At 38.2% G+C, this 13,566-nt stretch overlaps 2 protein-coding genes across 5 annotated transcripts; both read right to left on the bottom strand.

Annotated features, from left to right (window-relative positions):
- Nucleotides 1-267: 267 nt before the first annotated feature.
- Nucleotides 268-5,395, bottom strand: LOC132860315 (vitelline membrane outer layer protein 1 homolog). The gene is made up of 4 exons (XM_060891477.1): nucleotides 5,112-5,395; nucleotides 4,177-4,310; nucleotides 1,124-1,240; nucleotides 268-795 (listed from the first exon to the last, which is right to left on the bottom strand). The coding sequence occupies exons 1-4, from the start codon at nucleotides 5,307-5,309 to the stop codon at nucleotides 612-614; spliced, it is 633 nt and encodes a 210-aa protein (XP_060747460.1). The 5' UTR covers nucleotides 5,310-5,395; the 3' UTR covers nucleotides 268-611.
- A 1,478-nt stretch (nucleotides 5,396-6,873) lies between these two features.
- Nucleotides 6,874-12,817, bottom strand: c17h18orf54 (chromosome 17 C18orf54 homolog). 4 transcript variants are annotated; one of them, XR_009649792.1, is made up of 10 exons: nucleotides 12,640-12,817; nucleotides 11,518-11,817; nucleotides 9,964-10,575; nucleotides 9,715-9,871; nucleotides 9,325-9,400; nucleotides 8,663-8,854; nucleotides 7,939-7,997; nucleotides 7,643-7,781; nucleotides 7,462-7,501; nucleotides 6,874-7,146 (listed from the first exon to the last, which is right to left on the bottom strand). XR_009649792.1 is itself a non-coding variant. In XM_060891335.1 (8 exons), exons 2-8 carry the CDS (start codon nucleotides 11,777-11,779, stop codon nucleotides 7,694-7,696), a joined length of 1,446 nt encoding a protein of 481 aa, XP_060747318.1. In that variant the 5' UTR covers nucleotides 11,780-11,817; nucleotides 12,640-12,817; the 3' UTR covers nucleotides 6,874-7,693. The 4 variants fall into 4 exon arrangements, 1 of the variants encoding a protein (XP_060747318.1); XR_009649791.1 differs by having other exon boundaries at nucleotides 7,462-7,781; XR_009649789.1 differs by having other exon boundaries at nucleotides 6,874-7,501.
- Between the last annotated feature and the right edge of the window lie 749 nt (nucleotides 12,818-13,566).

Genomic DNA, 13,566 nt, shown 5'->3' with positions numbered 1-13,566 from the left:
CTTAATAAAATAAAAATTAGCAGCTAATGTATCCATTTTAAAATGAATTCATTCTTAATTCATTCTTTTCATTACCTGATGTTATGTTATGTAAAAAACAAAACTATTTTATTTCACTTTCAATTTCTCTATCAGGAAAAAGGAAATTCAAAACAACATTTTCTTTTCATGTTATCTTTCTATTGTTACTGTGGTATTTGTTTACATTATCTTCTTGTGTCAATAATTGTGGAGAGCAAAGAAAAGAAAAGAATATAAAGAAGCACAGACTTTTATGAGTTTATTTTTTAGTTTTTGTCTCATCACACACTGGTTTGAGCATATTACAGAAGAACATCTGAAGAAAACAATGAACAGAATTTATAGTAGCATCTGCAAATATCTGAAGATACAAGATGAGAGATAAGAAAAAACTTTAACTGCCTTTCCAGTCACCAGATTTCAACCCAGTTAAACATCTTTGAAAGATTTTTCAGCAATGTGATAAACAGTGTTCTCCACCACTATCATCAAAATACCAACTTAAATACTATAAAACCCTTTGAAATAATGGTGTGTATCCCTTCACTATAGGTCCAGATGCTTGTAGAATGTCAGCAAACACACACAAATTATTCGCAGCAGTAGAGCCGCACATCATTCAATGCTGTATCGTCTCCCACACCTTTTGGTTCCTCCACCATTGTCTGGATTCCACAGATGCCAGTTCCTGTACAGGAGTCACTCCATGAACCCCAGTCACCCCAAGACATTCCTGCCCCTTTAATTTCCGCATCGTTTTCACTGCATTTAAACCTGGTAAATATTAAACATAATATTTGTATAATAGTTGTATGTATATTTTATATGGAATTAAATATTATTGTGAAAAGTTAGAAGTGTGATTACGTGCAATTGGTTGTGGAAATCTTAATAATGTCACATGCAGGTCATTTGTTAATTGGAAAAATGTCAGCACTTTTTTATCTGCTCCTTTTAGTACCGTTCAGTAAAGTTTATGATATACATCCTCCCCTTCCATTAGAAAACAAACAGCATTTAATGTTGTTCTCATGCAAATTTGATGAGGTTGCATAAATGTGTATGCTAAAATGATTGTATAATATAGATATCATGTGATTACTTGATATTATTTGCTGCTGTATCGTCCCACGCGGTTCCTTGGTAAGGTTCCACACGCAGCTGAAAACTTTTTAACATTCCCGAGTTACACCATTGAATATCTGTCCATTTACCCCAGCTGGAAAAATAAAACACAAACATGAACAATGTTCCTGTTTTACAGTATTTGTTTGTTAAACTCTGTAAATTTCAATCAAGCCAAGCGATTTGTAATGATATTTGTAATGTTGTGAAAATGTGAAAAATAGCCATCATGATACCAATGCTATCTAAAGCATTAATGGCTCAGCCAACATCACCTGTGTCATCATCATAAAGTGCCTCGATTAACACCAGTATGCAAAACATAGGGACAGCGGTCTACACACCACCTGTAATGAGTCTGTCTGTGTTTCTGTCCTGTTTCTGTCTGCTGTCTTTCCCGGTTGTTAATTGTTTGCTCCGCCCACTCTTTGGTTTCCATGGACATTAATTGTACTCATTCATCTCCTCAGGTGTGTTGTCTTTGTCTCTGATCGTTTTTGCATGTTGGATGTTGGTGTGCCTGTTCCTGTTTCCTGTTAGCCCTGTTTGCTGCCTTGTTCTGTCTGCCTGTCTGTTCAGCTGTTTTTTGTGTTTTGGATGAGTAAAACTTTAAAATCTGCATTTGGATCCTCACTCGCCTTTGTCCTGCATCGTAACACCACCATTACTGAATAATCAGAAGTAAACTGATCGTCATGCTCTGTAACAGACCAGCCTGTCTCTATAAATCAAATTAAACATGATATAGAGTGTCAAGATTCCATGTTTCCATCATGGAATGTTTCTTCATGTCAGAAGACCTGTAAAGTGAAAGTGAAAGAGACGTGACATACGGCTATGTATGGTGACCTATACTCAGAATTCATTCTCTGCATTTAACCCATCCAAAGTGCACACACACAGCAGTAAACACACACACACCGTGAACACACACCCGGAGCAGTGGGCAGCCATTTATGCTGCGGCGCCCGGGGAGCAGTTGTGGGGGTTCGGTGCCTTGCTCAAGGGCACCTCAGTCGTGGCCGGCCAGAGACTCGAACCCACAACCTTAGGGTTAGGAGTCAGACTCTCTAACCATTAGGCCACGACTGCCCCAGTCAGTCAGTCAGTGGACAGTTAGTGCAATAGCAATGTTTAAAGGTGGCACAGAAGCTTCTCCTCTTTATAAGGAAACCTCAAAAGTAAACCTCAGCAAGGACCTGTTTGTCACCTCCTATCTTTACAGTATGAAGTATTCTAAGGTACAGCATTTCAATATGAAACACCAGCTGCGCTGCCATAGAAGGAGTTGCATGCAATGCTTCTGGCTCTTGGGACATCTACAACACAATCTTCAGAACCTCCACCTTCCTTGTACACATTGAGGTGCACAGATTTTGTCAGCATATGTGTCCATATTGCCGCCATAGCAGCACAGTCTTTCGGGTTGGCAGCCATCATGGGATTAGTGCTTCCAGGTTGGCAGCCATTTTATGCACCTTCAGCACTATAAAAGGACATCAACCACACTTCCTCCTCACCAGATGGTCTCCTCAGTTTGCTCTGTTGTAGTCATCCAGCCTTTTTCTCTGTTTTGCTCTTCCATTTTTGATTCTGTTTGTTCCATTTTTTGCTTCTGACTGCTCTTTGATATCCTGTTTGCCTGACTGCCTGACATTAGGACCATGTTTGACCATTCTCCTGCCTGTTTCCTTGGACATTATTTGGATTGTTGTTACTACTGTGACTGTGATTTTGCTGAGCTTTTATTTAAAACCATTGACACTAGTACTCTGACGCCTCGCATTTTGGTCCATCCCCCGTCATACTGACAGTCTTAAAGTGAAATAGGCCAATCATTTAATCAGTATGAGATTAGATTCATACCACATTTAGCCACATACCAGTGGCACTACCACTATGGCAATGTTTTCAGTTGTTGGTCTTTTTAGGGAACATTGTGAAAGCCAGATATCACAAATCCTTTGGACAAGTTCTAGCCGCCACAGAATTTTGCAACTAGAGTCCTGCTTGTGGCAGTGATAGTACCTTTGGACATGTTTTTTTTTACACTTTTTAGTCTTCTAAAAGGAGACAGTAACAGTCAGTCATCAGGATGGAATGCGATTCATTTAGTAGTAAGATCGGACACATTTTCACTTGTTGGTCATTTTCAGACAACACAGAAACAGTCAGACATATTCGTAATAATCGAATGTGGTGTATAAGCTACTTTCACCCCAAAAGCTTTTCTTATCAGTCCATGCATGAGACCAACTCATCTACTAATATCTATGTTGAAACTGCACAAAATTCAGCAACTAGTGTCCTACTTGTGGCCTCATGATGGTATCAGGACATCAGCACCATGGACAGTGCTGCTCTTTGGGCCTCATAAACAAATTACGGTACCTTTCAGACAGGAACAAAGAGCTACCATCTTCCACAATCCACCAATACCTTGTTTTGGGCTCTATCCCTTGTGCTGGAGTACATCAATACCTATCCTTATGAACAAGTGCATTTTTGTTAGCAAAAGTTTGAGATTTGACAAAAAACCCATCATATATGTCTTTGGCCTGAAATGATCTTATGACTGCTCAAAGCCATGAAAGCAAATTTTTTTAAATCAGTTGGCTGATTTTGCAATATTCCATGAAGGCCAGCTATCTTTCAGATGAAGGCATTAACACTAGCCAACTGTTCACCTGTTATGGAGGACCATGGTCTATGGTGGACATGCCACCCAATGAGGAGCATCTCCTTCTCAGGGACAAGTATGCATTTCAGGATGTGCACACTCTCCAGATACTATAAACTTATCAAGAACTCTATCATTGTAGCGGTCCTTTCTGAACACCTTTTAAAATCATTTCTTAAATAAATTTATTAGACTAATTATGTATATAATAGTGGTTATATGGCAACAGACAATCTTGTGTAATTCCATTGATAGGAACTTTATAATAAAGTAAGGGTAAGAGGCCAGATACTACAGAATGACATTGTCTCAGGGAAAATACGAAATAAAATGGGATTTAAAACACATACCTTCCAGTATCAGATTGTACTGTGGCATAGTCAGTGTATGGTCCTGATCCTTTAAGTGAGTTAACACAATGAAGACGGATTCCATTTAGTGCAGTGTTATCACCAATTAGCAAAGATTCCCAGTAACCTGCAACCTAAAAAACAATATTCTGTTGTCACTGCAGCCCTTATCAACAGTATCAGAAGCAAATGAATGCATGTATGAATTCTTCTATAGTACATAATTGACATACAGAAAAACAGTTCACTTCACTAACTAGTGGTTATATTGTATATGGTAAATAGTAAGAATAGTATTTTTTCATTAAAGCTGCCTGCTACCCAGGGGGGGCACGGTGGCTTAGTGGTTAGCACGTTCGCCTCACACCTCCAGGGTCGGGGTTCAATTCCCACCTCTGCCTTGTGTGTGTGGAGTTTGCATGTTCTCCCCGTGCCTCGGGGGTTTCCTCCGGGTACTCCGGTTTCCTCCCCCGGTCCAAAGACATGCATGTTAGGTTGATTGGCATCTCTGGAAAAATTGTCCATAGTGTGTGATTGCGTGAGTGAATGAGAGTGTGTGTGTGCCCTGCGATGGGTTGGCACTCCGTCCAGGGTGTATCCTGCCTTGATGCCCGATGACGCCTGAGATAGGCACAGGCTCCCCGTGACCCGAGGTAGTTCGGATAAGCGGTAGAAAATGAATGAATGAATGAATGCCTGCTACCCACTAAAGCTGTATTTCTACAGACTTTTAGCAGCTTGACTCTGTTGATTCCTAATTTCATAGGACTATCAAAACTGTAATAAATAAATATTAATTGACCAACAGCAACAGTTTGTTTCTATGTATCAATTGTGACAAAATGGAACGTAATGGAAAAAAATGGAAATTAGCTTGGAGAGCTCTTTGATAAAGAAACATGTTTATTTCCCTTAAAACAAAACAGAATACTCACCTTTAGACTAAAGCCTGCAGCGTAGTATCCCATTGGACACATTTCTTTAAGACCCCAGGTGCCCCAGCGTTGTCCATTATCCACAATTAACAGTGATTTAAAGGGTCTGTCAGCGGTCCGCTGAGCTCTTTTACCCTTTACATGGCATCCAAATAATGCCAGAAAAACAATCAGTGTACAACAAACTAGCCTAAGCATTGTTGCAGCCTTGGTTGATAGCACTTTCTCCTTCTACTGGTGTTCTATCTTTGCAGGTTAAAGATGTTCTAGCCCAGGCTTTGGTCAAAAAATATTTTGTCTATTGATTTTTCTAGTTTTTTTAAAACCTTGATTGAGCACACAGTTCAGAAACAAAGACTTTGATCCTAAACCATAATCCCCAAAAAGATATATCAAGCATCGCGTTAGTTCATGCAGGCCACGTCGTCAAGCATGTGTCCACGACGCGCACCAATCCGGTTACGACATCCATATTATCTGACCATTTAAATTCCCAATCATCGAGCTGCTTTCTAGCGCATCGCTGCTGCTGCGATTTAAACTCCCTCCTCTAACCCCGACCCCACCTATCCGGAGCCCGTTGTTCGTTGTACCAGTTTGTTATAAATCTCTCTCTCTCTCTCTCTCTCTCTCTCTCTCTCTCTCTCTCTCGCTATTTATTTATTTATTTATTTATTTATTTCCCCCCCCCCAAAACATGTAAGCGAGCATATCTAATACTATGCATCAGGGGCGGTTCTAAGATTTCATCTTTAGGGGGTTTAGCCCTCAGTGACAATTTAAAAGAAGAGTTTTATATTATATATTATATGACTACATAGTAAGCCAAAAGTTATTAGGTATTATTTAAAATGGCAAAAGTGGACACCAAAATCTTATGCATGATGTAATGATGCCAGTCTTGAATCACATCAGTTCATGTATGTGTGCATTCTCTACGAACAGTGTGTCTAATGAATGCAGTCATTAATAAAAAAAAAATATTCACAAGACAAAGACCAAATCAATAAATGTTATTTTTATTTAGTATTTAATTACTTGTTTGCATTAATATTTTGTTTGTGCTATTAACTCTGGTAATAAGAACAGTGAAATTTCACTGTTTTTGGTTGCCGTCTTTGCGGTTTTCCGCCGATTAACGTTATAGATAAATGCCTCCAGCTCTTACAGTACTAACGTGCACGCTGCGCGTGCCTGTGCTTCTCCGCTGCGCGTGCCTGTGCTTCTCTCTGTCCATCCATGCGCACGGGCGGGCGCGTGGATTTTTGCCCAGAACAGAACCATACAGCCAACACTAACTGGATGCATATACTCTAATAAATTCTCATTTGACAAAGTGGTCCTGACTGAACTAGTGTTAAACCAAATGCTATGAATCTTTACTTAAGAATAAATTATTTATTTGTGCCATTTTTTTTTGCTGTGTGTTGATTAGACCTAATTAACCTAGCTAACAGTAGTAACAGTAGTTACTCACATGGAATAAATATACTCCTTAAAACATTAAATAATTTCTCCAAAATAGTTGGGTTTACTTAATAACATCTCATAACGTAACAGTTGCATTCATAATGTATTTATGGTTATAATAAAGGAGTTCATATGGTGCTTTCAGTGTAAATCATTGTCATTTGTAAACACAGATAAAAAATCAACACACTTTTGATAAGCATGTGTGTATATTACAATTGTTATATGATTATCTAGAAAGTGTTTAGTTCATTTGCTGGGCTTTGACAAAACTAGAAGAGACAAGTAAAGATAAAAAAGTAACAGTGATTTATTAGAAAAAATCTGATGAGACAAACAGTACAAAAACAGCAGGCGGAGGAAAACTTCAGAGATCAATAACCAATGGATGAGATTAAACATTAAACTCGTGTAAACAGCCCAGAAGGCAAACAAGATGTAGAAACCAACTAAAACTACAGTAAATAAAGTGAATGAATACATAGCAGGTGAAATGTGGCTGTAGTTTGACATGAGCAGGGGTGAAGGCTTGGTTATAGACTGGGTATTCTGGGAGTTGGAGCTCCTAGAGATCAGAGTGTTTGTAAGATCAATCTTGTAACTCACTCTTGTAATTTTTTTTCACTTCCTGACAGTGGTTACATACACTAGATTAACTGTGTTACATTTACATTATATCACAGTAAAAAAAAAAAAAAATACATTTTTATTTTTTTTTTGCTGATCCCAACTTGTTAGGAAGCTGGGGTCGTTGGAGTGACCGCAATAAAAGGATAAATTTAATAAATTTATTAATGATCATTATTGTTTGTTATTTTCATAACTATCACTGAGCAAATGCTACCCACTTATTTATATTTCATAAAATTGAATCACTCACAGGATGAGAATCCACTGCAAATGGTAATAATGATGTTATCCTGTAATTCAAAAGCAGAACATCAGATTTTTGGAAACTATGAGAGTCTTGTTAAATAAAGACAAGTCATCATAAGGCACTGCAGTAAAAGTAATATAAATAAACTAATAATTATAATGATATCAGGCACAATGTGACTGACATATAGAAACATTTAGTTTGATATTCCTGAGGAGATCATCAGACTTCTGTGCTAGACTCCACCCTCCTTCCATTCTAAAGACCGTCTGTCATTCATGTCATCCACAAGGTTTTTCAATCTTCCAAGGTGGTGCAGCGCTCTAAAAACAAAATCCAAACATCAACACATATAAGAGCTGATAAAAAAGGATAATGTGTGAAATAAGGAATAAAACTGTTACAGATAATAACCATAATCAAGCGTTCAAGAGCTCTAATGTATAATGTAGATTGAACATTATGTAATGTTTAACTGACCTTTTTAACGATTGTCCACCAGGAATTAAATCATAATCTTCAATGTCTGGTTGGGGAACCTGGAAAAAACAGACAGAGTCTGATGTATATTTCTCAACAAAAGGGCTCTACACATTTCTTTTCAAGAAATACACCTCTACACATTTGTTTTCCTTTCAGGAAAATCTGAAAAAAGACCAAAAGTGAAATATATTTAATTAAAATGGTAACACGTGCATGTTGTGTTATAACATGAAGTATAAGCAATCATATAATCGTATTGGGGCAATGGTGGCTCAAGTGGTTAACGCTCTGGGTTGTTAAACAAGGTTTAAGCCTCAGCACTGCCAAGCTGCCACTGTTGGGCCCTTGAGCAAGGCCCTTAACCCTCACTGCTCCAGAGGCGCTGTATCATGGAAGACCCTGCACTCTGACCCCAACCGCCAAAGTTGGGATATGCAGAAAGAATTTCACTGTAATGTGCTGTAAAGTATATGTGATAAAATAAAAGCTATAGACTTCTACTTCTTCCTCTATAATGAATTCAGCTACTGAAGTGTTAACGCTCAGTGAAGGTCCAAAGCCTAGATAAATTGGGAGGGTTGTGTCACGAATGACACTGGGCGTAAAACCTGCACCAAAATCTAATATGCAGACCATTTATACCCTGAACAGGGAGCAGCTGAAAGACCAACAACATTTCATCAGTTTTTAAAAACTCACTAATATATTGACTTTTCTCTACCTTATCATTGTCTTGGTTCTCTGTCTGTATTAGTGGATTTGAAACAGGTCTGATTGTAATGTCTTCTATTTCATCTTTTTGTTGTGTTACTTTCTGCTCCACAGCCTGGAGGCTAAACAGCATCTGTTTTAGGGCTTCGACTGGACCAGGGTGTTTCCTGCTGCTGTAACCGGAAGAGAACGAACCTAAAGACTGAGAGACACATTAGAAAAAAGAAAATTGAGTATGTTTTATGATTATAAAAGATCATTAGCTTTGAAAATGCTGACTTAAGAATCTATATCTGTTGCATCCAAACTATTTTAACAAGCCTTTCTTAACTATTATACCCTTTGGTTGAATTACGTTATCAGGTAGATTAAAGTTTGTTAGAGAGCAACAGTGTCGCCTTCAGAAGCAAAACTTTGACAAAGGGTATTGTCTAATTCAAGTGCCATGAAAAAGCAGATGAAGCTGTTTACACGTGTAAGCAACACACTGTTTCATTACTTTTTCTCTGAGTGGAATTTTGCTACTTTATTCTACTTACTAAGAAGCTGATATGATTCTGTAAAGTTTCTTATTCTCAAAACTTGTTTTGAAAGTGCACAATTATTTGACACATATGACAGGTCTCCTTCTTACCTAAGGAAATAAACAGGGTTATGAATTTTTTTTTTTACCTTCTCTTTTGTATCCGTCTGAAATTCACCAGCAGGTATTTGATCATCAGTGCAGCCTACTGGTACTGGAGACTTACTGCAAGATGAAAAAGCAATTAACTGGTATACATTTATGGATAAACAGATCAGGTTATAAATGTGGAGCTAGGTATGGTGTTTTTCAGTGACAATGAAATACTATCTGTATATGTGATATTGTCTGTTTTTTACTTTTATAGGTTACCAGAGTTTATGCTAGATCATTATGTCTGGATGTTTGCATTTCACTACATTCAGCATAGACCCTTATCCAGAGAGCTTTACATGTTACATGATTACTCTAAGGAGTGTTAATATAGATGCTGCTAGTATATATAGCACAATAGATTATGAATATATAAATTAATGTACAATGTCACTGGAGGATTTTCCCATGAGCGCTCAGCCTCTAAAAGTTCCTCTGTGGTTCCTGGACTGTCATGATGCTCTTTATCTGAACCATAGAAACCTAAAGATGGGGACTTCAGCACATCCTCAGCCCTTTGAATAAGTGAGCCGATCTTATCGCCTGAGAAGAGGCACAGAGAAGCTTTAATTATAAGAAGAAAAAACAGAAATTAACAAATAGTTATTAGTAATAAAAATGTCAGCATCACAGACCTCTAAATGGCTTCGTATTATCACCAGTTTGTTCGATGAGGTTCTCTTGACCATTCAGTTCCTCATGACTATCAAAAGTTTTCCGCTCCAGCTTGTTGACCCACGCCGGAACATTCCGAGATCTAACATTACAGTCATATTCCTCCAACCAGGCTGGGTACTTCAGATCAGGAATGCTAGTCAAACCAGAAAACTCCATCTCTGACTTGTGACTGGTCATCCATCTTGGAAGGTGATGGGATGAAGAGCCGTGCGTAATTGTTTTTGTGGACATAAAAGAGTCAGAGTGTAGAGATGCATGATTCAGCTTCAAATTTCCAATCTGTAAATCATCCACACATAGAGTTCTGGATGCAGAACTATTTGAGGACTTATTTGGGCCTTCGGCTGGCCTGGGTCGAGACCAAACACTCGAGCTAGCGCTGATCCCTAGCCTGGAACTTTCTAATCGGGAGAGAAAAGCTGACGTGCGGGTCACAGGAAGAGAACCGTCAACAGGAAGTAGCAGCAGATCATCGGTGGTCATGCTGAGGTGGTCTGATTCTCTGCGTTTTGAAGCTGTGGGAAGCTTCAGGAAGTCCAACTCTTGGTCTGTAAGGCTTTCTTTTAGCACTGTGAACCAAACAAGAGAACATTAGAGTAGCAGTGTTACTCATATACATATATAGCTTCTTTCATTTGAAACAGTAGTAGTCCGAGCTACTGTACAAAGTTTTCTGACGACAAACATTAATGATCAACAAAAGATTCAGGTTAAATTACCTCTAGCTCATCTAAATATTTACATATAAATGATTTGAACAATGTGGGTCATTCTGAAACATATTAACAAATGAACAAACAAGGCTGTTGTTTATTGGACAGATTTCTAGACCTTTTCACCTTTTTTTCTGATTGATTTAGTGATATCAGATTAACCTAAGTACCAATCAGAGTCCATTTGCTTACATAAGCTGTGCCTTTAACTGACTTTTTCCTTCTCTCTCAGCCTCGTTTTAGCATTTGATATACATGGTTAGTTCATGTGTGCTGATAGTTAGTATATGTACCTCAATAATTTGTAAGCCATGATAAGAATGAGAATTTAGCAGAGTCGTTGGACGTTGTTTGATGTAATCTTGCTTATGTAACAAGTACTGTAAAAATGTATGAACTTACAAAACCCTATAGTTTCCGACAACAATTTTTAATGTTTGTGTTACCGAGCTTCACTGACAAACCTCATGATACTAAACGCTCCTGATCCTAAAGGATTAACAGGAATGTTGCCATTAGGACTGTAAAAAAAATTCTTTATCCTAAAGTGCACACTACTTATACACATACATTTATCATGAATAATTTATTATGAATTTAATTATAATATTTTTATAATTATAATTTATCATGCTAATGTAGAGCACTATTGGTTATGAATGTTTTGTCACCGACTTTTTCTTATCAAATATAACAACAAATCACAAAATCAACCTAATGCATTTCACAAGGCCCTCCAAATACATCTTAACACACTCTAAACTATGGTTTTTTATAAGATTCAATAATCAACTCCACCATCTCTGTTTCTGTATCCTGTGCGCAGCACATGAGGTGTGATCTGTTCCTTAGGAAGCTCCAGCTCCCCCACCGAGGTCACAGAGGATTGAAAATCAGCAATGTAAGCATCCAGAGCATCAGAGGCTGACTCATAATGCCTGTCTTTGTATTTGATAGTGTGAAGAGGCTCAGGGTGCAAAGAGCTTCTCAGTCGTCCTGAACTGGCTAGCAACGTCGTGACTGTCGACTCCGGAGATGGGACACCATCTACAGATGCCATGATCCATGCAGCGTATCACCATTGTCCGGATTCTCTAACTGAAAAAAAAATCAAATGATCTTAAATTTCTCACATTTCTTTGACCAAAATCAGATCAGACCAGATTAATCTTCATTATCACTGTGCAGTGTAAGTATACAAAGGCTATGACATGCGGTTAGCTTATGACCAGAAGTGCAAGTAATTTGAAATATTGACTGTAGAAATAAAATTCAAGATTTATGGACAATTATGGCAGTTTAAAGTGTAACAGTTAAGATGTGCAAATTGTGCACAAGTGTGGAATAGAGGATGTTATGAATGTCTTAAGGGGGCTGGGTGGGTCGGTTAGTGGGTGGGTCTCGCATCTATTACCACCAGCAAGCAATGTGTACAGTCGTATGCAAAAGTTTAGGAACCCCAGACAATTTCCATGATTTTCATTTATAAATATTTGGGTGTTTGGATCAGAAATTTCATTTGGATCTATCAAATAACTGAAGGACACAGTAATATTTCAGTAGTGAAATGAGGTTTATTGGATTAACAGAAAATGTGCAATATGCATCAAAACAATTTAGCAGCTATGTTAATTTACTTCTATTTAAGATTTTTTGAATTGCAGTCATTTAAGAAGTCACTATGAGTATCTTAAGTGTTATGTATTACTAACTTCAAATAAAGGTAACTATGTTAAAATATTCGCCCATGAAGCTTATGATCTTCCCTTTTCACACAGTAACTCAGTAACATCCAGCATCTGTTTGTTTTGCTAAGTGGTTGTCAAGCTAACGGCTTTTAAGCTAATAACGACCTAATAAATATGTTATTGCACACTTTAAACTGTAATACGATTGGAAATATTTTAGGAAAGATCTTACCGTTAGTCCTGTGTGAGGGTTTATAAAGTTTATTTGCACACAAAGTAAGTGTCAAAAGTTAACTAGCTTTAGCAACAGCCTTGTTCTGAAATGGAGAAAAATCGAATCAGCTGAAGTTACCGCGCCTGGATGCGCATGCGCAAAGGTCACGTGACGCACTGTAAAAGACTCAGTGATTGTAGTGTATTGGACATTTGTCTGCATGTTAATATTATTATTGGTAGTAATTTAGAGACTTTTAAACTCCACGTTTCTATATAGACTGCACTTTCCACGAATTTTAAACTCCACGTTTATAACCAAAGACTGCATACACTAGGGAGCTGAACCACTTCAGACCTGTTGCCTTCACCTCCCACCATGAGGACCATGGGTCAGATCATCCTCACCATGGGTCAGATCATCCTCACCATGGGTCAGATCATCCTCACCATGGGTCAGATCATTCTCCATCACCTCCGTCCCACTGCAGTTTGCATATCTTTCTGCTTGTCCACACCGATGGACAGCTGACTCACCTGGACACCATCAAGATACGGCATTTTAGCAGACGCCCTTATCCAGACCGATTTACATTTTATCTCATTTTTATACAACTGAGCAATTGAGGGAGCAATTGAGGGATATGGGAATTGAACTCACAACCTTCCAATTGGTAATCCAGCACCTTAAAAACTAGGCTACCACTTCCACAAAGAAAGCCACACCATCAATTAATCAGCTCCACAAGTACAATCAACGTGATTTCAAGACTTTAAAACAACTGAGAGTGAAATGTAGATAGTTTCTTCTTCCTTCAGTTGCAGCGTTGATGATGCACCCAGTGATGTTCAGATGGAACTAATTGACCTGCAGGCTGACACACTTCAGGTAAAGCACTTTAGATCAGTCTCACTGCACTGAAATTTTATTTCCACAAATTAAGAG

The sequence above is a fragment of the Tachysurus vachellii genome, chromosome 17 (genome assembly GCF_030014155.1).
Source record: "Tachysurus vachellii isolate PV-2020 chromosome 17, HZAU_Pvac_v1, whole genome shotgun sequence".
NCBI classification, from domain to species: domain Eukaryota; kingdom Metazoa; phylum Chordata; class Actinopteri; order Siluriformes; family Bagridae; genus Tachysurus; species Tachysurus vachellii.
This window is presented reverse-complemented; position numbering and strand designations above follow the sequence as displayed.